Source organism: Acinonyx jubatus, chromosome A2 (genome assembly GCF_027475565.1).
Source record: "Acinonyx jubatus isolate Ajub_Pintada_27869175 chromosome A2, VMU_Ajub_asm_v1.0, whole genome shotgun sequence".
In the NCBI taxonomy this organism is placed as follows: Eukaryota; Metazoa; Chordata; class Mammalia; order Carnivora; family Felidae; genus Acinonyx; species Acinonyx jubatus.
Window position 1 is genome coordinate 164176275 of NC_069383.1, and position 24285 is coordinate 164200559.

The 24285-nt window shown below is 62.1% G+C and overlaps 3 protein-coding genes across 5 annotated transcripts in view; 2 read left to right on the top strand and 1 right to left on the bottom strand.

Moving 5' to 3' along the window:
* Positions 1–24285, bottom strand: part of SPPL2B (signal peptide peptidase like 2B) — a 64151-nt gene that overhangs the window by 18111 nt on the left and 21755 nt on the right. Inside the window, exon 1 of one of the 2 annotated variants that reach the window (XM_027049555.2) lies at positions 1810–1962. In XM_027049555.2, coding sequence (XP_026905356.1) covers positions 1810–1881 — 72 coding nt within the window. In that variant the 5' untranslated portion in view covers positions 1882–1962. Of the gene's footprint in view, positions 1–1809; positions 2078–24285 lie in introns of those variants that run through there. The other variant, XM_027049560.2, reaches the window with a different exon arrangement.
* LINGO3 (leucine rich repeat and Ig domain containing 3) overlaps positions 1277–24285 on the top strand; it is a 32349-nt gene continuing 9340 nt past the window's right edge. The window contains exons 1-2 of one of the 2 annotated variants that reach the window (XM_053220173.1): positions 1277–1548; positions 2123–2213. The gene's annotated coding sequence lies outside the window, so the exon portion shown is untranslated. Of the gene's footprint in view, positions 1549–2011; positions 2040–2122; positions 2214–24285 lie in introns of those variants that run through there. The other variant, XM_053220175.1, reaches the window with a different exon arrangement.
* On the top strand, positions 1584–7428 carry LSM7 (LSM7 homolog, U6 small nuclear RNA and mRNA degradation associated). The gene is made up of 4 exons (XM_027049561.2): positions 1584–2039; positions 2123–2213; positions 5846–5917; positions 7151–7428. Exons 1-4 carry the CDS (start codon positions 1908–1910, stop codon positions 7291–7293), a joined length of 438 nt encoding a protein of 145 aa, XP_026905362.1. The 5' UTR covers positions 1584–1907; the 3' UTR covers positions 7294–7428.

A 24285-nucleotide genomic window follows, 5' to 3' on the forward strand; every position in this document is an offset into this window, starting at 1 on the left:
CAGTTGGCCATACGTCTGTGGGTCCATTTCTGGGTTCTCTATTCTGTTCCATTGATCTGAGTGTCTGTTTTTGTGCCAGTACCATGCTGTCTTGATGACTACAGCTTTGTAATACGGCTTGAAGTCCGGGATTGTGATGCCTCCTGCTTTGGTTTTCTTTTTCAAGATCGCTTTGGCTATTCGGGGTCTCTTCTGGTTCCGTACAAATTGTAGGATTGTTTGTTCTAGCTCCATGAAGAATGCTGGTGTTATTCTGATAGGTAATGCATTGAATATGTAGATTGCTTTCGGTAGTTAGCGACATTTTAACAATATTTGTTCTTCCTATCCAGGAGCGTGGACTTTTTTTTTTTTTTTTTTTTGGTGTGTGTGTGTGTGTGTGTGTGTGAGAGAGAGAGAGAGAGAGAGAGAGAGAGAGAGAGAGAGAGACCTGGCAAACTCTTATCCACCCTTCAGAACACCGTTTAGGTGCCTCTGCTTCTGAAAAGCCTCCCCAAGCAAACCAGGTCACTCTCTCCATGGTGCTCCCATTGCCCTTTGTCCACTTCTCACTTTGTTCTCCTTCAAAATGTCTGGAGAGCTCAAAGTCCCTGCCCTCAGCTTGCTCAGACGAGGAAATGAGTGAGCAGCATCGGGAGGAGTGCTGGGGGCTGGGGAGGGGGCGTCCCAGAGAGCGTCTCTGGGGAGGAGGGAAGAACAAGCAAGCTGAGACCACAAGGATGACCAGGGGAATCCCAGGGAAACGGGGAAGACCAGAGAACTGAGTGCCCTCTGCAAATAGAAAAGGAGAGGAAGTTTCTTTCCAAGCAGCCAAACCACAGAGGCCTCCCAAATGCACTGAAAGCCGTGGGAAGGCTCTCATCTGGATGCCACGAGACTTGACACACTTTCAAAGAGGTCACTCCTGCTGTGTCCAGGATGGATTGGAGAATGTGGGAGACGAAAGTGACCACAGAGAGAACACTGGCCACCAGGAGATACGTGGAGGTGGTGGGCTGGAGTGGATACATCAAGGTTAATGGCTGTGGGTCCAGGGCTGTAGGGACACCATTCCCTGAACTGCATAACCCAGGGGAGAGAGGACTTGAAAATAAAAAAGGCGCTTATGATAATGTACATCAGCCAGCTCATGGCAGGTCCCCCACTTCCCGGGGAGACCCTTCACTTAAGTGCCCAAGAAGATGCACGCCGCACGTAAATCACCCCATGCATCATCTCGCTCAATCCTCTCTGTGCTCCTCTCTTCCTTTTGCGGAAGAGCAACAGACGGCCAAAGAGGGGACCTCCCCTGCCCAAGGTCACGGGACAAAATGCAGGGCGGCGATTCGACCCCACTCCCAGGATGGGCCCCTTGCCGCTCCCGGACACAGTCAGGCACTGGGTGCCGCGTTGGACGGCTCACCGCAACCACGGGGGTGGGCGCTAACAACGCGCGCAAGGGGAAACTGAGGCTCGGGGAGGGGCAGCCCCCTGCCCAAGGCCACGGGGCCAGGCAGCGGCGCCCCCGGAGGCGGTTGGAGACCTCGAGACAGAGCAGGGCCTGAGGAGGTAAGGGAATTCCCAAACTTCAGACCCCGGCACAGCTGAGTGACGCTGCGGCTGGGGAAGGCTCCAAGGCAGGAAAGAGAGGCTGGCCGGGGACAGGCCCGCAAGGTCACGGCCGAGCTCCGGGCCTGCGGGCCACCCGCGCTGGAGGCGCGCAAACCGGAGGCGGGCCCCCAGGCCAGGCCAGTCGGGGCTTGCGCGGGGCCGGGGCAGAGGACCCGGGTGCCGCAGCCGGCGGGGCCGGCGGGGCCGACGCAGCCTCACCTGGGCCGCGAGGAGCAGGAAGGCCGCCGCGAGCCGCGCCAGCGCCGCCACCGCCGCCGCCGCCGCCGCCATGTCGGCCGGTCCGCAGGCGTCGGCAGATGTTTCCCAGCAACGCCCCGTCGCTCCTGGGCGCGCCTGCGCCCTGTGTGCTCCGCGCCTGCGCGCGAGGGCAGGGTCAAAGGGCGCGGCGGCAGCGCCTGCGCCGAGCGGCGCGGTGCGGCAAGATGGCGGTGAGCGCGCGGCAGGGCCGGCTGGGCGGGCGGCGTGGGACCCGTCGGCGCTCTGCGCCTCACGCGCTCTGCTTCCCCTGCAGGACAAAGAGAAGAAGAAAAAAGAGAGCATCTTGGACTTATCTAAGTACATCGACAAGACGATCCGGGTGAAGTTTCAGGGAGGCCGCGAAGGTGAGAGCCCGCCGCCCCCACGCCCTAAACGGTTTAGGGTGAGTGACGGCCGAGGCCAGAATGGTGGCTGATGCCTGGGCACCGCTTTGAGCACTTTGCTCGGATAACTCGAACCAGCCTTCTAACGTGGGGAAATTGAGGCACGGGAACGGGTCCCAACCACCTAAAGGCACAGAGTTGCCGCCGGGACTGGGATTCCCGGCTTGCCTCCTGTGCGGTGCTCTCCCTCCGAGCCCGTCCCGGGCAGCGGTCGCAGCCCCTCGCCGATCCCCCTGCACCAGGTTCCTCAGGCGCCGCACCGGTGACATTGGGGCCACATGGTTTTCGGTTGTGAGGGCTGCCCTGGGCACCCTGGGGTGTTGAGCAGCACCCCTAGATGCCACCAGGTGCCGGGAGCATCCCTTCGTTTTGACAAGCAAGCCAGACACCTCCCCGGTGGAGACCACTGCCCCTACAGTCGATCTCTAAGAATGGGCCACGGAGACCCGTTAGAAACAGGTTGAATCTCCGTGTTTGCTGCTCAGTTCTTCCAGGCTCCGCGCCGGCTTAGGGTAAAGGACAGCCTTTTGTACCTCTCAGTGGCACGTGGAGCCCTCAACTACCACAGGGACGTGAGGTGTACGCTTCCTTTGCCTGGAGTGCTCCTACCAGGCTAGCTTGTTACCCGTGTTAAAGCACAGACCTCAACTGAGGGAGTTTTAACGATCTGTTGGCTTTCTTCAACAATCCGTGAGTCAGGCAGCGACCCATCTAGCAGATGGAAGGGAGCGGAGAGGCTGTACCAAACAGAAGGTTTTTTTGTAGGCGGGAGGGTGCAGGAACAGACAAAGAGTGGATTGTTTCAGGGGAGGTCACCTTCCTTTGGGGGATGGCTGGGGGTCCACCGGGAAGATGGCCTCACTTAGTGCTGGCCGGGAAATTCCAGACTGACTGGTTGGAGTTACGTTCCTGGGAGAGCCAAAAGTGTCTCCGTGTGGTGGTGTCCACTTGGCACAGGTGACTCCGTTTTCGGTCTGTTTAACTCCAGGTTAACCTCAGAGTCCTTTTCCTGCTCTCAGCTCAAGGTTCTTGCTCCGGGAAGCCTTCCCTGAGTCTCCTCCCCAGGTCATGCCCCTTGGGTGTGAGCTCCTGGTATCACCTGTCACAGCCCCCGGCTTTATGCATGTGAACACGCTGATGACCTCTGCATCTTCCCCCTGGAACCTAGTACGGAGAGGGCAGGAGCGAGGCCCAGTGTCGCTCGTGCGCGTAGGCAGTGTGGCCTAGGTATGGTGGCTGCCCGGCCTAGCCTCCGGGTTCTAGAGCCAGACGGCGTGGCTCCAAGCCCCGGCTTCTTCATTTGTCACACAAAGCTGTTTCTCCACCTCCTCGGCGGGCGGCAGTGAGGAAGGAGCAAAGGGTCACGGGGGTGCTTTGCATCGTTCCTGACACCAGTGAGCACTTGAACCAACGTTTCATTCACTCAGCTGCCTCTTTGGTCTTCAGTTTATCTCATGAGACAGCGAGCCAGATCCCTTCTCACGGATGATCAGGTGGCGTCAGCAGGGTTAAAACACAGCACATCATGGGGCGCCTGGGTGGCTCAGTTGGTTAAGCGGCCGACTTCGGCTCAGGTCATGATCTCGCGGTCCGTGAGTTCGAGCCCCACGTCAGGCTCTGTGCTGAGAGCTCGGAGCCTGGAGCCTGTTTCAGATTCTGTGTCTCCCGCTCTCTCTGACCCTCCCCCGTTCATGCTGAGTCTCCCTGTCTCAAAAATAAATAAATGTAAAAACAAAAAAAATAATAAAACGCAGCGCATGCAAGTGTGCGTAGCCAACAGCAGAGAGAATTTGAACCCGAATAGACGTCCGCCCCGTCCACACCATGCTGGCTCTCGGACTTACGAACGAGATGCAGCTCTTGTTTTTTGGGGTGTCTGTCCTGGTTTTCCGCCCTCCATAGCCAACGGCCACCAGTTCAGCAGCTTGGGCAACACGAATTTATCACCTCGTGGTGTGCGTCCGGAGTCTGGGTGCCCTGGGCCCAAGGTCTCTCACAGGCTGCGGTCAAGGGGGGGCTTAGAGCCTCTTACCTCAGGCTCAGGGCCTTCCTCCAAGCCTGGTTGCTGGTAGAACTCAGTTCCTCACGGCTGCAGGACTGGAGTCCCCGTGTTCTGCTGCGGGTGTCCAGGACACTTGGCTCACCGAGGCTGCCCGCCAGCCGTTGCCCCAGGACTCTGTCCACAGCAGGGCAGTTTGCTCCTTCCAGGCCAGTAGGGAAACCTCTCCCACACTTCCAGTTTTTTTCTTGCAGAAAATTCCTGTTCCCTTCGCAGCTCATCCAGTCAGGTCAGGCCAACCCAGCGTAATGTCTCTTTAGATGAACCAGAGGTCCACCGACTTGGGGACTCTCGTCACATCTACAGAATCCTTCTTCCTTATCGTCAAAATAACCTAATCGCATTAGGAGTAGGGACCCCACCGGCACTCACAGCACCCCGCCACACACACTTGAGGGGAGGGGCTGCCCACAGTGGTCACCAGGGAGGGGATATTAGCTCCATTTTAGAACCCCACTCGCGCCGCATGAAGGAGGGTAGACCCACGGCTGCCGGTCCCCTGCTCCGGGCTCCGCGCCACATGCCCGTATGGTATTGCCATCCGTGCTGTTTGCAACCCCATCGGGGAGATCCTCGTAATCTGTTTTGCAGGGCAGGGACAGGCAGGGAGAGAGGAAGCACAGAGTCAGGGGCTCAAGCCCAGGAAGTCTGAGGCTGGCAGATATTTTCCGTAAAAGGCCAGAGAGGAAGTACTTTAAGCTTTGCGAGCCAGAGGACCCCGGTCACAATTCTGCAGCGTGAAAGCAGCCATAGACAGTATGTGGCCAAGCGAATGTGGCTGGGTGCCAGTGAAGGTCCGCGCGAAACGCAGCAGGCTGGATTTGGTCCGCGGGCCGCAGTTTGCAGACCCCCGCCCTGTGCCACATGGGGCTGGCTGCTGGTCGTGCCCAAGCCCGTTCTCTGTGTGGACGCTACAGCTGCGTGCTGCAGTGACGCGGGGGGACACGTGCTTCTGCCAGCCGTGCCTGGGACAGGGAGGCCTGAAAATGGGAGGGGTGAGGCAGGAGGGGCAGGGGGCTTTCGGGGCACATCATACAGCTCCTTCCTGTGGCTGGAGAGTCCTACTCTATCCGAGGCTCGCCGTTGCTTGCTTTTGTATGGCTCGTGAGTTACCTGAAATTCACATTTCTGGGTTGTAAGTGAGGTTTCGCTGTGGCCCAGCCACACCTGAACGTCTACTTGTGGTCTGGCTGCTCTTGCCCCAGGAGGGCAGAGTGGAGTCGTTGCCATGGGGACCACGTAGCCCGCGTGGTTGAGATGTGCAGATGTGCGCTGGCCGGCCCTTTGCTGAAGACATTTGCCAACCACGCTGGGGGGGGTGAGAGTCATCCTCACTGCTCCCCTTCTGGAGCCCCCTCACTTTCCCCTTGGTCCCTGATCCCTCCCGCCCCGGAGAGGCCGCTCCCACATCAGCCCCTTCCTGGGGATGAGCCCCCATCTCCGTGTACTGCCTCCCAGGCGCCGTGTGCCCCTGTCCCTGGAACGACTGTTTGTTTTACGCTTTTCCGTTTCTCTTCTCGGTGATTCCTACAAGCCAGCGGCATCCTGAAAGGGTTCGACCCACTCCTCAATCTCGTACTTGATGGTACCGTCGAATACATGAGAGGTGAGCACAGCCACGGGCCTCAGAAGCTCCGCGCCAGGCCTGAATTTTTCACTGCTCCAAACCCACCAACCTGCCCCTGAATGAAGGACACGGTCCTTGTGAACCAGGTAGCTGGTCTCCCCCGTCTCCTGTGTCCTCAAGTGGACTCTCTGCTGCTAACAGGGGGTCCTGTTCCCCTGATTCCCTGCCCCGGTCCCTGTCGCCAAGGTCCCCAACCCTCCATCAGGCCAGCACCTGCCCATCGGCTGGCTAGTTCTCCAGCTCAGCCTGCCTGAAACTTTAAGGGGATACCCAGACCTAGGAGGGAGGCAGGGTCCTGCCCCCCGGGCACTGTCGCTGTTACCCTGGTGAAAAATTAGCAGGGACGCCAAGGGGCCTTTGTGCGGAAGCTTGGTCTCGGCAGAATGGCCGCCACCAGGCCCGTCGCTTTGCCCTCGTTTTCTGTCCTCCTGCTGGGTCCGCCCAAGCTGGAATCCCGGAGGCAGGATGATTTTCTTCCTTTGTGAAAGGACAGCCCCACCGCATGGGTCCACTGGGAAAACCCTGCACTCGGAAGCAGGCCAGGCACCCGGCTGCACGCTGTTATTCCACACGGAGCCTGCTCCTCGCGGGGCCGGACTCACCCGTGGCAGGAGTCCGTGCCCTCTTGTCTCAGCCCCAGAACAGTGGTTACCCCCTGGTCTCTGATGCACTGGGCCGCTGGGCCCTCCCCTGACATTGTGCAAAAGCAGTAAAGGTTCGGTTGCTGTCTATTCCACGGGGTCCCTCTCATCCCACCGTTAACTGCCTGCTGACATGGGGCGGACGGTGCCCCCACGCGGCTTCCGAGATTTTGCAGGAGCCAGGAGTCCCAGACCGATTTTTATTCCAGCTGCTCATCGCAGCGTGGTCCCTGGACCTCTGCTGACTCAGATGCCAGGGCCCCCGATGAGCTTCGTGAGCCAGCGTCCCCCAGGCTGTGTTGTCATTGTAGGAGGAGGGCAGGTACAGACACTGTTGCCAGACCTCTTCCTGGCCCTCGAGGTCCGTGGTTCACCCAGGCACAAGGGCTGTGTGTTTGGGCTTGAGGAGTGAGGGTGAGGCACCTGGCCTGCACCCAGGCCACCAGGTTCCCTTGGATTTGGGTCCTCAGAGCCGCCACCCCCACCCCCGCCACCTGGCATGCGGCCTTCCCATCAGGCCAGGATGCTGCCTCCGGGCCGCCTCACGCCCGCCCTCCTTCTTGCTCTGCAGACCCCGACGACCAGTACAAGCTCACAGAGGACACCCGGCAGCTGGGCCTGGTGGTGTGCAGAGGCACGTCTGTGGTGCTCATCTGCCCGCAGGACGGCATGGAGGCCATCCCCAACCCCTTCATCCAGCAGCAGGACGCCTAGCGGGCTCGGAGGGCCCGGGACACAGCCTCCCGAGGACTCGGAGCTGCCCCTCCCGCATCACGCGCCACCCAGGAATGGGGTTTCCTTCTTGTATAGGTTTTGTTTTTGTTTTCTTAATAAAATTGCAAACCTCAAGTGTCCGGGAGCCCCAGCATGTTGCTTCTAGCCTTGGCTTTCTGGCCAAACCGGCTCCCGGGGATTCAGTTCGGCCCCCCGGGTTGTCAGGCGCTGACCTCGGTCGTGCTGGCACTGGCGGGTTCAGAGAGGACCGGGCACACGCTGTGCAAGCCGAGGGACAGGGACGTGGGAGGCAGGAGCCCCCTGCAGCTCTATAGCAGGTGCAGTGCCCCCAGGCCCGCCTGTGGTCCTAGGAGGGTGGACGGGCACACACCTCAGCGGGAAGGCCCCGGCGGCCCGTCCCTGCCTCTGCTGTGTCGTTCCAGTGCCGCCTCGTGCCAGCCAGTGTGGTCCCCGAAAACCAGGGCCTTCTGGGCCATGCTGGCCATGCTGCTGCCGACAGCCACGGCTGCTCAAGAACAAAGCAGCCACGTCGTCTTGGCCGGGCCCTAAAGCACACCGTGGGCCCTTCCGGAACCCCACCCTTGCCGGCTGGCTCCAAATCGTCCTCGGGAGTTTCCCCCCCCCCCCCACCATGTCCCCTCCTCAGAAAGTGGGACGTCTTCTCTGATCCTTGTTTTCTAAACTCCTAGTACTTAGGACCCTGCCCCCACAGGATGGTCCCTGCCGGGAACAGGCTTCCTCCCTGACTTGTCACCAGGGGGGCCGAGGGGGGAGGGGGAGAGGGGTTGGGAGTAGGAACTATGGACCCGCGACCCCCTCACTACCAGCAGGGCCCGTGCAGGATGCTGGCGGCAGACGGGGCCGGACGGGCGCACGTGCTACCTGGCCGGCACTGCCACCAAAGAAACCGAAACCAGCTGGCTTCCGGCTTATCGAGGGGATCTGGGCTCTGTGTTCGCCCAGATCTGTGTTCGCTGGGAATTAGTTATCAGCCACCTGGCCAACCCTGTGCAGTCTCCTCATCCCTCCTGCCCGCTTCCACTGCCGCCTGGCCCGGCCCTGCCTCCACCAGCTGCCTTATCAGAGGCCTCATCCCGGAGCCAAATCCTCAGCAGCTGGGCATGGGTGGGGGGGGGGGGGGGGACGCTGGGTTAGCTGCGGGCGGCAGCCCCCAGGGGAGGCTGTGACCTAGAATCGGCACACCCCACGTGCCGGCATCCGGGCCACCAGGCCTCGCTGCTGGGGAGCGACGCCCCGGTGCCCATTTGACAGTAGGAGGCCCACACACGGTCAGAGAGGCCACAGGATAGAGGGACCGAGACCCCAGGCCCTGGAACGTCTGCTCCTTCGCGCACCTAGGTCACCCAGTCTGAGGCCAAGGCACAGCCTGAGACCGAGACCTCGGGGTCACCACTGAGTCCAGAGCCCTTGGCCATGAGGTAGGGCAGGGACAGGGTGCAACGAGGTCTTAGAGGCCAGCTAGACCTCATTAAAGCCCCAGGGGCAGCCAGGGGACCAAGACAGGGATGCCTGGCTTCCCAGCCCCTAGCTTCTCCCGCAGACCAACTAAAGCTTGGCCCTGGTCCCCCCACCCCCACCCCACCATCACACACCCCTGTGCTCCAGGCCTCTGCCTGCCCTCCCCTCCCCCTCAGCAAGCTGGTGAGGGCAAAAGCTGCCCTCTGCAGCCACAAATCCAGAGCTCAAATCTCCTGCAACTTGCTGTGTGACTTAGAGTAAGTGTCCCAACCTCTCCTAGGCCCCCTTCCTTCTCTATTAAGTTCAAAAACAGGCCGGGTATATCGACTCTGTGGCCAGGCACCAGGCCACCACTGTATGGGGGGTTGGTTAAGAGCGACAGCTTTGCATTCAAGTCTGAAGATGAGAACAGAATGCCCTGGGACCCCCCAAAGAGGGAGACCTCAACCCTGGGGGCTCAGGCAGAGCTCCCCAGAAAGGGGGATGAAGTGGGTTTGTTCCATTTAACCATATCTGCCCTCGAGAGTCCGTTTGACCCCCTTTGTAAAAGACTGGAAATAACCTAGCTTCCCATCACCGGGGGATCTGCATTATAAACTCAGGTTCCTGGGGCCCCTGGGTGGCTCAGTGGGTTAAGCACAATCATGAGATCACGACCTCACAGTTCATGGGTTCAAACCTCGCATCGGGCTCTGTGCTGACAGCTCGGAGCCTGGAGCCTGCTCCAGATTCTGTGTCTCCCTCTCTGCCCCTCCCCTGCTCGCTCGCTCTCTCTCTCTCTCTCTCTCTCTCTCTGTCAAAAATAATAAGCGTTGAAAAAATCAAAAATTAAACTCCGGTTCTTCCGACCAACTGTAAAGCAACTTTTTGCAAAGAGGTAGCTCTCTGCATGGGGCGGGGTGGGGGGGGGGGGTCGGTGAAATGCAGCCACAAACGCCCTGCAGATCTCCCCACGAGAGGGGGAGTCTTTGTCCACCCCTCCAAACCCGGGGCCTAGCTTTGGTGATAAGGATGTGGTGGGAACAAGGTGGGAATACAGAGTCTCCTTCGCCGAGGGGCCTTGCAGCTTCCACCTTCCTCCCACTGGAGCGAGGCCACCGCCGTGAAGACGGAAGAAAGCTGGGCCACTGACCGAAGGCTGAGAAGCCCTCGTGGGAGCCCTGAGGCCTCCCAGCCAACAGCCGGCAGGCACCAGGGCCCTCGGACTTGTGACAGTCTCAGAACTCCTGGCCCAGGCGGCCCCCCTGAGCCAGCCCAGTGACAGCTGTGGACGCATTTCACAGCCGACCCACTGAAGGATGAGGAAGAGTAGTTTCGTGCCACTGAGCCTGGGCGTGTTTATTACGCAGTGACAGGCCCAGACACTTGACACAGTGAGACAAAGTTGGGCGCACAGATACGGGTGGTCTGGTCCCATTCGCGTCAGATAATGATGGTTAAAAAGACCTTGTTTCTCTGCTTTCAAATGTATAGGGAAAGATCTGGAAGGAAGATGTGGAATTGAAGAGGGTGCCCGGAGGGCGGCGTTAGCCACTGCTTAACATTTTAATATTTCACGAGGAGAGATTTAATATTTAATGGTCTGTTGAAACTGTAATATTCTAGGAAGAGCCAGAGAAGGAGAAGGCCAGAAACGGGGAGATGCAGAGAGAGACAGGGAGACGGGGAGGCAGAGCAGGGAGGGCGACGAAATGAGGGCACAGCGGCCTAGCGGGTGACACCGGATCCCATCCTCCCGCCCCCCTGGCCGCGGTATAAATCCCCGGTCCGCCGCCCCACCGGCCGGCGACCATGCCTTCCAGAGGCTTCCCGCTCACCCCTGCCCGGATCCCACCCTTTGAGCTCCCAGGCCCACACCGGCCTCGGCACACGGGGCGCGGGCTGTGGCCGCCAGACCAGGAGCTAGCCCTGCTCCACGTGCACACGGTCACCGCGGCCCACGGCTTCCGGGTGCTGGCTGAGAGGCCTCGGGTGTTGTCTGCTGAGGACCCGTTCTGGGAGACGGTGCCAGCGGCCCCAGCAGACAGGGAGAGAGGGGCAGACACCGGCTTGAGCCCAGACCGGCCAGAGAGCCCCCGGACACCCCCCCACGGCAGATTCTGGAGCCTTCCGAAGGTGGACCGGATCTTCATGTTGCCCACGGTCAGCCCCGCCCCTCCCCACCCCAGCTGCCTTTGTCCCCCGGGTAGCTCTGGTGACAGGTTACACCTTCCGGTCCACTTAGCGCCCCCCGCCCCCCCCCCCAAGCCCTTTCATCACCCCGCTTACAGATGAGGAAACTGAGGCCCAGACGGCAGGGATGCCAGCTCGGATGGCAGGCTGCCCCCCTCACCCTCTCCCCTACCCTTCCTGTGCTCTAAAGCCACTGAGGCCCACTGCCCGTCCCCCAAAGCTAGATGGGTGACATACGTGGGGTGGGCACAGAGAAAGGGAATCACCACCTGCCCCACCCCCTGGCCAGGGCCGGGAGGGAGCCAGTCCTCATTCCTACCCTGCAGGCCTGTTCCTGCCGCCAGCAGCCAGCGGAAGACCTCACTGCGGCCTCCGAGCACCGACAAAAGGACCCGATGCTGCCGAGTAGCTCGGGACCCTCTGTTGCAGATCCCAGAGCCCCCAGGGCGCCCAGACTGTCACCACAGGCCTCCTGGCCAGGGAAACGGGGGAGGGCCCAGTGGAGGACGCGGACATAAGGGGCTTTTGTCAGGCAAGTCTGCAGGTACAGGGGGCCGGTTCCTGCATCCAGGGGCTGCTGGCTTGAGCTCAGGGTGTGAGCGAGGACAGCCCCCCGGGTCTGCCCCCCTCCCCGCCTCCTGCTGCCCCCACGTCCCTCCCTCCCTCCGCAGGAACAGGTCCCCCCACCGCCACCCACCGCCTCCCTGCTGTTGCCAGGGAGACCGGGGAGACCCCGGAGCTCGAGGCCTCAACCCAACCTGACCAAAAGGTGTCGCTGGAGGCTCTCGGTCTCCTCACAAGAAACATTCAAGGACGGTCGGGCACACCGTGTTTGAGCCAAGCCCGTGGGAGTGCATTAGAGCAAGTGCGCTACCCCGCACGCCGTGTGAGGGTCTGTCTGTCACCCACGGTTGTTAACAAGGACGCGGAATGTTATTACTGGGGGAAGGGAATTTGGGGAGGGGGGTTTGCGCCTCTTCTGCCTTCCTCGGTCAGGGTCTCCCGCCTTCTTTGTCGTGGGCGGGGGTTTGATCCCGCTGCCTGCGGCTTTCATTTGCCGGGTGCTGCCGGGACCGGCCTCCGACCTCCCGAGAGTGGGCCCCGACCCCCCCTCTGCTGGCCTGCACGCGTCCTCTCACAACCCGACTAGCTGCCTATTTTAACACTGCCCGCCAAGGAAACCTTAAAATCTTTTATTTTATTTTATTTTTTTATTTATTTTGAGACAGAGAGAGACAGAACATGAGCAGGGGAGGGGCGGAGAGAGAGGAAGACACAGAATCCGAAGCAGCTCCCGGCTCCGAGCTGTCAGCACAGAGCCCAATGTGGGGCTCGAACTCATGGACTGTGAGATCATGCCCTGAGCTGAAGTCGGACGCTTAACCGACTGAGCCACCCAGGAGCCCCTAAAATCTTTTAAAAGAATGGGTGATGGCCCGTCTTCCCTCACGACCGCGTGCGGGGTTGGGACGCTGACCTGCCTGAAGGCCCCGGAGGTCCCCTCTCTCCAGGTTTTAGGAGACCCGGAGGGACAGCGGGGAGCAGGACAAGGGGTGGCTCACTCTGTTTCGGGGTTGCTGCGGATTTACCTGGCTGAGGCGAGAGGAAATAAGTGTGTTAGTAACTTGAGGCCCCGGGGTCCGACATCAGAATGGGGTGTGTGGTCGCTAGGGGTCCGGGAGGAGGGTGGACCATGAGGAATCCAAGGAGCCCCCCGGGAGGAGGCGGAGGCGGGTGGGGGTTTAGGACCTGGGGTCCTTCCTCGGACCTTATCCGCGGCCCGGACGCATGGGCCACTTGCTGGAGATGTGGGCCTGTGCGGGGTGGTGTGGGGGGCGTCCTTGGCAGTTGAGAGGCCCCCTCCTTGCAGCTGGCCACGTGGGCGCGTGGACAAGGAGGGTCTGCTGACAGTCCGGCACCTGTTAACTTTTGGGCCCCCCTACTCTCGGGGCTCTGCTCCGGGGAGTAAGCCTGCGCTGTGGTGCTGGGCGTAGGGCCCCCGCCTCCAGAACCTGGCAGAGGGGGGCCTCTTACACGGAGCTGCCGCCAGCGGTGAGCCAGCTGCCGTCCTGGTCGCCTAGAGTTGGCCTCTCCGGTCTGGCCTGCTGTGCCAGGGCCGGGCGCCTGTCACCCCCCGCGGCAGGAGGGCAGCGGGGGGGGGGGGGGGGCGTGCTCAAGGATCTAGCACACTTTGACTTACTTCCTGAGAGTCCAGCCCTGGGGCCCGACCTTCAGGGAAGTGTCCTCTGGCTGCCATCGCTGTCCCGTGGTCTCCGGGACTCCCTGTACCTGCTGGGGTCTGAGCCCCAAGGATGTGACCCGACGCCGCCTTGATGGCTTCTCCCTCGGAGAGCACAGCGGCAGCCACCGCCCTGGGGTGTCCGAGTGTTTCGAAAGAAAGGCTGTGGGTCGCGGGGCGGCCCCCGGGCTTGAGTAGGTGCCCCCAGAGTCACCCCTTGCCTTTCGGCCACAAGTAAGGTGAAGCACTTTTCAAGGTTGGGCGTCCCCAGCGTGGGGGCTGTTGCGAGCAGGCTCTGAGCTGTTGCTCTCCCTTCCGTGCAAGCGGGTGGTCGGTGTCTGGGCCTTTTAAAACCTGGGGAAGGGGTTTGGCTGTGAGCCCGAACTCCGGAATCCGGATTCCGCAAAACACACCATCCTAGAAACGTCTCGCCTCTGCACGGTATGGCTTCCTTGTGCTTACGGAAAGGGCCCGCCTTCCCGGGGTTCGGACGTGTCCCGAGTGTCCTCGCGTGGGCCTCTGTTGGGGCCACTCCGCACCCTTGCGGCGACAGGACGCCGGTCCTTCCTGGAAGGGGCTACAGGGGAGCGCGTCACCCACACATCGCAAGCAAGCTTCCTGAGCCGTCTGGCAGGAGCATCGCCAGACAGGTGGGGACTGTCCCTGAAGCCCAGGGCAGGACTGCGGGCGTAATGCTGAGTCACACTGGTGGGTGGATGTCGCTCCCTTCAAAGGCAAGCGTTCTGAGATTCCAGACGTAAGCGCGCAGAAGAAAGCGGCTTGGAGACGTGGGACCGTGAGCCAAGCAGTGCCTTCAGGGGTCAGGGGTGAGACAGTGCAGGGATGAGGTGCCTGGGGGGCTCAGTCGGTTGGGCGTCCGACTTGGGCTCAGCTCACGATCTCACGGTCCGTGAGTTCGAGCCCCGCGTCGGGCTCTGTGCTGACAGCTCGGAGCCTGGAGCCTGCCTCGGGTTCTGTGTCTCCCCCTCTCTCTGCCCTTCCCCTGCTTGTGCGCGCTCTCTCTCTCTCTCTCTCTCTCTCTCTCTCTCTCTCTCTCAAAGATAAATAAATCGACATGAAAACAGAAGACAGTGCAGGGATGACGCACAATGGGGTTGACACGGGGCAGGGGGCCCAAAGGGAGCACAGCACCAGGAGGCCGTGATTTAAGATCGTGTCTGTTGGGGGCTGGAGGCCTCACCCGCTTCAGGTTTAATGGGGTGCTGGTACCTGCAGGGGTCATTACTCTTGTCCTTTAAAGCACTTTCTATCGGATTTACAAACATAGCTCCTCCTGGGGTCCCCTTGTCCCACACGTGGGGATTAACCCGATCCCATGCCTGCGGGAAATGGCGCAAGATGGGACCTCCCGAGCCAGGAAGAGGCCAAGAGTAGCGCCCAGGGTAGACGGAAAGCCTCCTCCCAAGAGCGGGCGTGGACGTTCTGGCAGGACCCGCCGTCTGCAGGCCGCGGGGTGACTTCCCCGCAAACGAGATGGTGGCTGAGTAAATACTTTGAGTTTGGCCCTCCCTCCACCCTGACAACGGGGCAGCTTCAGAAGCTAGGGGCCCCCAGTGGGAATCAGGAGAGAAGTGGCTCTCGCGTGGACAGGAAACCGAATAGGCTTACCTGCCACTTCTGGGGCCACCTGTGGTTCCTCCCCCAGGATGGTGACGGCCTCCTGGGGGGCCTCCAGGGAGCTCGGGGCCGGTCAATCAGCCACGGCCGTGACTGGTAAGAGGTGGGACCCCGGCTCCCTTTGGACCCATGGGCTCCCTCTTCTAGTGTCCTCCCTGTTGACTCAGGGGACACGGCGCTGGAGGAGGTGGGTGCCGGGGGCACTCGTGGCCCCAGTGGCCCAGACCACCACGGGAGAAATGGGCTCCCTCGCCTTGTGGTCTTATTTGGGGTGGGTTCGGGTGGCCCCGAGGTGGGTCGCCAGCTGTGAGGGCGGCAGTCGAAGCCTGGCCGGCCTGCTGAAGACCGAGAAGGCCGCACCCCATGGTGATTAGCTGCTGTCTGGGCCCCACAGCCACGTGTTGGAGCTTTCTACGGTTTCTGGGGCTGACTGGCCTACGAACCGGACCCCAGGACTGACTGCCCTGCTCAGTGTCTGGGTCCACATTGTGGATTCCCACAGCCCTCCTGCACGATCGGAAGAGGGCAGGATGTCCCTGTTCCTGTCACAGTTCGCTGGCTTGGTGACACCACAGTGCCATGTGGTCCCTGAGGGCCAGTCCCGGTCGCCGGGGGTTTGCTAGGTGTTACAGCAGAAAGTGAGGAGGACCACGCGGTCCTCCCAGCTGAGGTCACCCGTCTAAGTCAGCTCACAGATCCCCCCGTAAATCCATCAGGGTCATCAGACAGATGACCCAGCGCCCAGGGCATCGTAGCGGGCAGGGAAGCTCCTTCTGACTTGGCTGTGGTGACGGAGGACGGACGGGTTGGCAGGCGCCGGGCCCGAGGCGAGCGGGCATCTCTGTGGCTCCTGGGTCGTTCCCGGAGGGGCGCTACAGACAGAAATCCCTCCCTGGAGCCACGAGCCAGAGGACCCCATCCGGCCACATGCGCCTTGCACTTGTCAGATGGCTCCAGAGGGCCGTGAAGGCCGGGGCGTAGGGGGTCTCCGTCCATTTCTGGTCTCTTACGGAAGAGGTGAACCTGTGGTGTGGTTAAGACCCATTTTCCAACCAGACTTCCCGCCCTCCGGCTTATGTTGGGGCCAAGCCGCGTCACAAACGCGGAGAAGCATTTTCCTTTTTTTTTTTCTAAAGTTGTTTAAAAAAAAAATTTTTTTTTTTAATGTATTTATTTTTGACAGAGAGAGGGTGAGCATGAGCTGGGGAGGGGCAGACAGAGAAGGAGACACAGAATCTGAAACAGGCTCCAGGCTCTGAGCCGTCAGCTCAGAGCCCGACACGGGGCTCAAACCCACGAACCACGAGATCATCACCCAAGCTGAAGTCAGATGCTTAACCGACTGAGCCCCCCAGGTGCCCCTGGCTCTGGTTTTTTAAAGATTTTATGTATTTAAGTAATCTCCACACCCAACATGGGGCTCGAACTCACAGCCCCGAGATCAAGAGTCTCCCACTCTTCCGGGCACCCCCGAGTGCCCCTCCACATCCCCCTTTTGTTGCCCCACTGCTCCTGGGTTTCCGGCTCACTGTCCCTGATTGTGACTCTGTTAAAACAGCTTCAAGGAGAGCCCCAGGGTTCTGGATGGCAAGCCTGGTTCCACAAAAGACCACCAAGGAATTGAAACAGAGACGTTTATTCCTCACAGGACCCGTGGGCGGTATGGGGCCTGGGAGAGCCTGGCCGGGAGCAGGACCCACACGAGACTTTACTAGGGTCCGTGGGTGGAGTGTTTTGGGGTCCCTGCACTAAAGCTGGTTTGGTCACTTCAACCAAGAAAGAGCAGGGGTTTGGCAAGCTCCGTGGGGGGGGGCGCTTATCTAAGGGGCCCCCACAGGGAGGCCCGGGGGGGGGGCATGTCCCAGGGCAGTTGTGGGGGCCGGGGGGTGGGGGGCTCGTACTTTCTTGTGTCCCAGATGCTGCTCTCCAGGGCGCATGCCCGCCTGAGGGACCAGTTCTAGGCCCCCCCGCAGGCCACTTGGCCGAACAAAATGGATGCCGAGGCATGAAGGCCACCGAGCAGCAGGGCTAGACTCTGGACTCCCCACTGGCCTCTGCCACCCTTGGGCCCACGGAACTTGTCCTTTGGGGCCCAGCCCTCCCATAACATTTGCCTGGTAGCCTGGATTTGGGGCCCCCTGGTCTCCCCAGCCCGATGGTGGAACCTGTGTTTGGGGACCCCGTATCCCAAGGGCACCACTCACAGTGCGAGGAAGTGTTGACTCAGAAAATAATAACCAACAACCTCTGACAGTCGAGAGGGATTCGCTGTTACTACTTTTTTTTTTCTTTAAGTGTATTCACTTATTTTGAGAGAGGGAGTGGACAGAGAGAGGGGGAGAGAGCGAGAGAATCCCAAGCAGGCTCTGCACCGTCCGCGCAGAGCCCGATGCGGGGCTCGAATCCACAGACCGTGCGCGAGATCATGACCTGAGCCGAAACCGAGAGCCGGATGCTCAGCCCCCAGGATTCGCTGCTATTATCCCCATGTTGCAGATGAGGCTACTGGGGCCCAGAGAGGTTAGCTCAAGGTCGCACGGCAGGGACCCAGCAAGACCCCAGGGATCTGGAACTAGAGCCCAAGGCTTCGATCACTGCACGTTTGATGATTCCACTCCCAGTTACAGAGAGGAAGCCACGTGTCTGGGGCCACACCTGCGGCTCCCAGGCCACCTGTCTCCACAGCCTCCGTCCACTGGCCGTGACTGCCAACCCTGCACTTTGCACTGGAGAGAGAGGGCAAGAGGAGGAGGGCTTCTGATTTTAGAAATAATTACGGCCGCCTAAGGGCTCCTGCTGGCTTTTCCAGGCGTGAGGGCACAAGAGGGGAAAAGCCCGTGGCCCGGGCACACCCCCACCCAGAGGGGCACACCCCCCGGGCAGGTGGCCACCTCCCTGCCCCCCAGCCCCTCTCATGGCTTCCCCATCTGGAGCTGCGCTCTCCTCCTGGGTGGTCCATCACCATGGCAACATCCCCAGCACACACACACACACACACACACACACACACACACACAAAAGTGGTCGTAACCTTGGCAACCAGGTACTTCCACCCCCGCCACCTGGGACGCTTGACCCCCTTTCCACAGTCCCCACACCCCTATGGTGGCATCTTGCTGGGGATGCTGGGCCCAGAGAGGCCACCAGGGTGGCTGAACCCCCCTCCGTCATACTGCTGGACGCATCAGAGCAGCGCACTCCAACGTGCACGTTCTAGCTGTTTGCTGAGCACCTACTACGTCCTCTGGGACATGGCAGCCTGCGAGACAGGCGTGGTCCCTGCCCTCGGCAGGCACTCCCTTGGGACAGGAAGTGGGGAGATGCTGGCCAAGGACAGAAAGGGGAAGACAGGCAGCGGCTTTGGGGAGCGGTACTTAGAGGAAAACCAGGGTGCCGCTTCCCTGCTCAGAATCCCCACCTCTGGGGTTCCCTCAACATCACTGGGTCACTCAGTCATTCAACCAGGATCGGCTGGATGCCTGCTGTGCGCACACTGGAGCCACAGCAAGAAAGAAGGAAGGGCACAGGGAAACAGGATTAAATCAGGAAATTGCAGAGAATCTTAGCTGGGGAGAGCGCCGAGGAGGAGGGAACCGGTGGAGCCCTGAGTCAGGGGCAGGGAAGCAGGAGGGGAAGTCAGGGGAAGGGCGGTGCAGGCAGAGGAGCAGCCGTGCAAAGGTCCTGAGCTGCGTGTGGGCGAGGCCTGCCCCTGCCCTTCAGCCAGGCTTGGGAGCAGTGCCCACACACCGGGCAAAGCAGCCAGCACCCTGGTGTGCCCTCTGTCATTGGGAGTGGCGTCTGTGCGGGTCTAGAAGATGGGGACTGTTCTGACTCCCGCGTTACAGGTGTGGAAACTGAGGCTGGAGGGGCGTCTCCCACAGCCCCATCGCCAGGCAGTGGCAGCAGGATCTAGACTGGAAGCCTGGCCCCCACTCCAGGTCACCTCTCAGGCTCCTGGACTCATATCCAGTGCCCTTCCTTGGGGAAGCGTCCCTGTCCCCCGCCCGGGTTGGGCACTGGGTGTCTCTGCTGATATTTCCACCCCGCTTCATGACTATTCCGTGACTCTGCTTCCCCCGCCAGCCTTGGTGAGCCCCCTCGTTCCTCTGAGTGTCTCCTCCCTCTAGCACTTTGCCTGGCATACAATAGGCGCTCAGTAATGCATTCCGCCAAGAGCACTGAGAAGCAGGTATCAGGAGAAGCAGGCATCAAAGGGAGACACAGAAGCTCAGAGAAGGGAAGTGACCTCCCCGAGGTCACACAGCACATACGCGGTGATGACTCCTCTGTGCAGTGTTCTAGGCTGGTCATGGGGGTGGGGAACCATGAGGGACGGCCGCCCACATCCCCCTTCCGGACCTCTCTGTGGCCAAGAAGGGAGCCATCCCCCCACCCCCCCGTCCTGTGGCGGCGGGGGGGGGGGGGGGAGGCCTGGCCTGCAGCCTCCTGAGATGCGGTTTCTGGGCCTCCAGCCAACGCGACAGTCTGGGAACAGAGCCTGCTTGAGTCACAGGTGGCTGAGCTGACACCAAGCTGCCATCGAAGCAGCTGGGTGGATGCAGAGGGCAGGGAGGGCTGGGGGTGCCGTCTCTGAGCCTCACTTTGCTCATCTGGGAAATGGGGATGGTAGAAGGGTCCACCTTGGGACAGCGAGCGGAGCAAGTAGCAAAGGGCCTACGATTGAAATGAGCTGGGCACTGGCGTTATTAGCCAGATGGGGAAGAGGACGCCCCCAACCCCGTCCTCTGCCTCCGGGGCCCCCGATCTGCAGAGATGTCCACCTCCCAGTGAGCGAGCCCTCCGAATGGGGCAGGCCGGTCCCGGAGGCTAAAACACCCCACTCCTTGTCCTACTTCCGCCCTGTCCCGCTTGCAAGGGGGAGCCACGGGACCCCAGCCTGGGAGTTTTCACCCTGACGCTCCCTGGTTCTGGAGTGTGTTCTGAAAAGACCCCTCTCATCAGACAGGGAGGCCCCCCTCCTACCCTGAGGTTCCCAAGCACAGGGGCACCCACTGGTCCCCAAACTGTTCGCGGTAGTGACAGTGAAAGGCTCTGAGCACCGCTGCCTCCGCCAGGCTGAGGGTGTCGGTGGGAGAGCCCTCGTACTCAAACACACACAGGTGACTGCAGACTAGCCAAAGGAAGGATGAAGGGAATGGCATTGCAGGCAGAGGGAACAGCAAATGCAGAGGCCCTGAGGCTGGCAGCAGCTCGGGTGCTTGAGGAAGAGCAGGAAGGGGAGGGTGGGAAGAAAGGGGGTGCCGCAGATACAGAAACACACCCTCAGTTTAGACACGATCCTGAGGGCAATAAGGAGCCACGGTCGGTTCTGGAGCACAGTGGTTCGGTTGCCTCTGGGGCCCATGTGGGGAGCCGGCTTGAGCGGAAGAGGCTGGGGCAGGTGTACATGTGCCAGGCCCGGACGGAGGAGGAGGCCTCGAGGAGGGGGCAGGTCCCCGAGCGGCCCAGCCGGGGCGCCCCTGCGTTTCCTGCGCCACCGCCTCAGCAGGCCCACCGAGGCCACGGCTCCAGGGGTCCTCGGACTGGCGCCAACGCGGGCAGCGCGCACACTGACCGCACGCGCCCCGAGGCCTGCTCGCGTCCCCGCCCTGCGCCCCGGCGCGCGTCCTGGCACCTGCGCGCACGTGGCCCCGCGCACCCCGCACACCTGCGGCCCCGGCGCCGTGCACCCCGCGAGCGGGCGGCGCGCACGGCCCGGCGCAGCCCCGCGCGCCCCCGCCCCGCCAGCCGGGGAGAGCGGCGGGCGCGCGCGGCGGGGGCGCGCACGGCGGCCCGGGAGGCGGCGGCGGCGGCGGCGGCTCGTGTCGGCTCCGGGCGGCCCTCGCGCCGCAGCCCGCGCCGTGTCCGCGGCGGAGCCGCCCAGGTGAGTGGCCGCGCGGGCCGGCGACCCCGCTCCGCCCGCGCCCCGCAGCGCCCCCCACCCCCGCGCGCCCCCGTCCTCGCCCCGGGGCACTCGCCCTGCGCCGCCCGTCCTGGGCGCATCGCTCCCCGCCAGACCCCCGGCGCTCCCCCTGGAAACTTTGGGGGCCACTCCCCACGCTGGGGTCCCCTCGTCCCTCCCCTGGGGCGCTGAGGAGCGCGGAGCCAGGTGGGCGTCTCTCTGGGGCGGCGAGGACACCAGGAAGGATGCGCTCCCTTCCCGGGGGGAAGAAGGGAGCACTGGCAGGGTCCTGGGGTGGGGGGGTGCTGTTGGAAGACGGCGGGGATAGGGGCTTCACCCCTGCAGCGAGGTCTGGGCCAGCCTGGAGGTGCTGAGATGCCAGGACAGAGAAGGGCGCTTTTGGGGTCCACACCAGACAGGCTCCCTCTCTTGGGCTGGGGACAGCTCAGCCCGGTGGGGAGGCATTTGGGGGCGCAGGGCTGAGCCCTCTGCGCTGTGGGCCTGTGTCCAGACAACACCAAGGATGGGGCGGAAAGCTTCTTTCTATCCTCTGAGTTTGGGCCTGGGTGCCCCCTGGGCCGTGGGGCCTGGCCGGTGAGCCCCATTCAACAAGTTGGGGCAAGAGGGGACAGTGCCCTGTGCCTCCGTCTGGGCCCAAGAAAAGACCCGGTCCTTACTTGCAAACCGCTTTAATAACTGGTTTCCTCAAAGCGTGCTCTGGGCGCGAAAGACCCAGGCACCGCAGCCCCCCAGTTCTGAGGTTCGGGCCCTGACGCTGCATTACGAACAAGCAACCCCCTGGTGGATCCATGTGTGCACAGAGGTGGTTGAGAACCTCTTGCTTCTGGCAGGGGGTGGGAAGGGGGTGTCTGGTGTGACGTGACATCAGGCCGAGGGACCATCTGGGACTTGATGGGTGAGGGGACCTCTGGACCGGCAGGGCTGTGAGACCCGGAGCAACCCAGGAGGCCTCCCTGGACGGGGTGTGAAGGCTGCAAAGAGCGTGGTATTTGAGGGACAGAAGGCAGAGGACACAGGGTCTCAGTGTGGATGAGGCGGTGAGCAAGGAGGGGCTTGTCTGTGTCAGGAGTATCGGCCGAGGCGCGCTACTGGCACCTCTGAGCCAAAGCAGCTGCCGTCTGGGGCAGGTTATGAACTGGGAGACCCCAGAGACGTCCTGCACTCCACCTGGACGGCACGGGGTGACGGCCCAGCCCCGGGACGGGGGTTCGGAAGGGCCAGAGCTAGCCTCCCGCACCCGGGCTTTCCTTCCGTTCCCCGTCCCGTCTGGTGACTTCCGGCATAGGATGGCCCCTCTCTGAGCTCCAGCTCTGAGGCTGACCTAACAGCCGGGTGCGCGCCGGGCCCGGTGGCTGCTGGGTCCCCACAGCTCTGCCTGGTGTCTGCTCAGCCTCAGCGTGCTCTTCTGTACAATGGGGGTGGCTCCTAGCCGCCCCCAGACGGAGCCCGGGATCTGAAGGTGCCTCGCTGAGTGGGCACGGAAGGCAGATGTGAGCCAGCAGCCCGACTGCTCTTCCCACAGTGCTGTCATTCCTGGGCACCCCTGAGTCACCACCTCGTCACCAGGTAGACAGCCTCTCGGGGAACTCTCCAGGCAAAGCTCGCCCCAGGTGGGCCTGAGTGAGCCGTCATCATCTTCCCGTGTCAGTCCCGGGCCTCAGAAGAGCGTCCTCTGCCCTCCAGCGGGGCTCTCGCACTTAACGGAAAGGAGCTGGCACGTCCAGACGTTGACTCTTAAGCTTAGTGAGGCTAGATGCGCCGGGGATCACTCTGACCCTCAGTCTCCTCTTCTCCGAATGGGCTTCATTCCTGCCACCCTCGCGGCTGGGCTGGCGGGTGAGCGGCCACGGTCTATGGTGAGCATTTCAAAAAGTAGTTCCGATCTAGAAGCCTCACCTGTAGAGGGCAGTTGACAGTGCTCGTGCACAGGCTGCAAGGAAAGTGGGTCGGGAGGCCCCCAGCCCCCCAAGGGGTTAAGGGACTGTCGGCAGACGGGAGACTAATTAGAGCTTAATGAATTGTCATGGATGAAAGCCCCAGGAGGGTGTGGATCTAGGACACACAGCTCACCAAACGGCAGAGGGGGGGTCGGCCGTGTGTCCCCAAAAGCAGGGCCTCAGAGGGCCGGGTGCTGCTGCGGCTGGGCCCCCACCTTCCGAGTCTGTCTAGAAGCTTAAGTGGGGGACGTTTCTAGACCCTGCCAAAGCAAACTCCCTGTGCTCCCTCCTGCCCCCATTGTGGCGGGGGGGCAGGGGGGTCCAGCTGCCAGCTTCCACCGTCTCCACCGCCCCCCCCCCCCCCGGCTGCCCCGTGGGTTCAGCTGTGGCCTCCAGGGGGACCTTGCCCGGCCTTGCCCTAGGCAGTCCTCGGCATCCCCTGGCCTGGCAGGGGTGGGAGGATGTGTCTCCTGTGGCCTGGACGGGGAGCAGGCTCACTCAGAACAGAGGAGGTGGGTGGAAGGTTCTGGGGGCCTGGCCAGGCCGCCTCTGTCCCAGGGGAGGGGCGCGGGTACCCCAGCCACACTCTCCTCCTCCTTGGCCTCAGAGCTTGATGGCAAATTAGTCCCCGGACAGTTTGGGGGTGGGGGGAGGGCTCTGCCATTGCCCAGGTCCCACCATGATGGACAGATCTCAGGGCCCCTCCCCGTGGGCCCCCCCACCCGTGAGCTGGTGCTGAGGCACCCCGTGGGGAGCTCGGCCGCTTGCTCTCCCCAGCCCCTGGAAGGAGGCCCACAGCTCCGCGGGGACCTCCGCCCACCTCTTCAAGACCACACGCCTCTCCCGGGCCACTGTCACAAACGGCCACCAACCCAGGGCTTAAAACCACACACACTGGTTCTCTGACAGCTCTGGGCTCAGAAGTCCTAAGACCCAGGCATGGGCAGGGCTGCTCCCCTGGGGCCCCAGGGAGCCCCGTCTCCCCCCTTTTCCGGCTTCCAGAGGCGCCGCATCCTGGGCCCACGGCCCCTCCTTCCTCACGGCCGGCGGTGGGGGGTCCGCCCAGCTCTCTGCCTCGCTCTCGTGGGGACCTCGTGGGGATGCTGGCCCCCCCCCCCCAGTCGTCTGGGACAGTCTCCCCATCTTGAGGTCAGCTCAACGGTATCCTTAAGGTCATTGGCAAACGGGATCCTGGTGGCCACCTAGGGCGACATTCAGGGGTTCCAGGGAGTAGGGCGACATTCAGGGGTTCCAGGGAGCAGGTTATAGGCATCGTAGGAGTGGCCGTTCCGCCAGCCCTCCCGTTCAGGTCAACTCGACGAGGCCTCCCCAGGCCTTGTGGGACCAAGCATCAGACCGTAACAGATCCCCCCACTTTTCCCAAACCATCCTGCTGCCGGTAACCATTTTCACGATTCCTGTCTGCTTGGCCCCCCAACACGACGCCCCGGGAGGGAACCGGACACGAGAGGCCACACGGGGTGTGAGTCCACGTGTGCGAAACGTGGGGGCTGGGGAGGGGGGCGGAGGTGATGGCTGATGAGGACGGGGATTCCTTTTGGGGAGATGGAATGTTCTGGAAT

Excerpts from the sequence above, each read along its gene's own strand:
- LSM7 (XM_027049561.2), top strand. The coding sequence starts at position 1,908 with ATGTTTCCCAGCAACGCCCCGTCGCTCCTGGGCGCGCCTGCGCCCTGT. Across the intron at positions 2,214-5,845 it reads GTTTCAGGGAGGCCGCGAAG|CCAGCGGCATCCTGAAAGGG; the intron begins GTGAGAGCCCGC and ends GATTCCTACAAG. Across the intron at positions 5,918-7,150 it reads TACCGTCGAATACATGAGAG|ACCCCGACGACCAGTACAAG; the intron begins GTGAGCACAGCC and ends CTTGCTCTGCAG.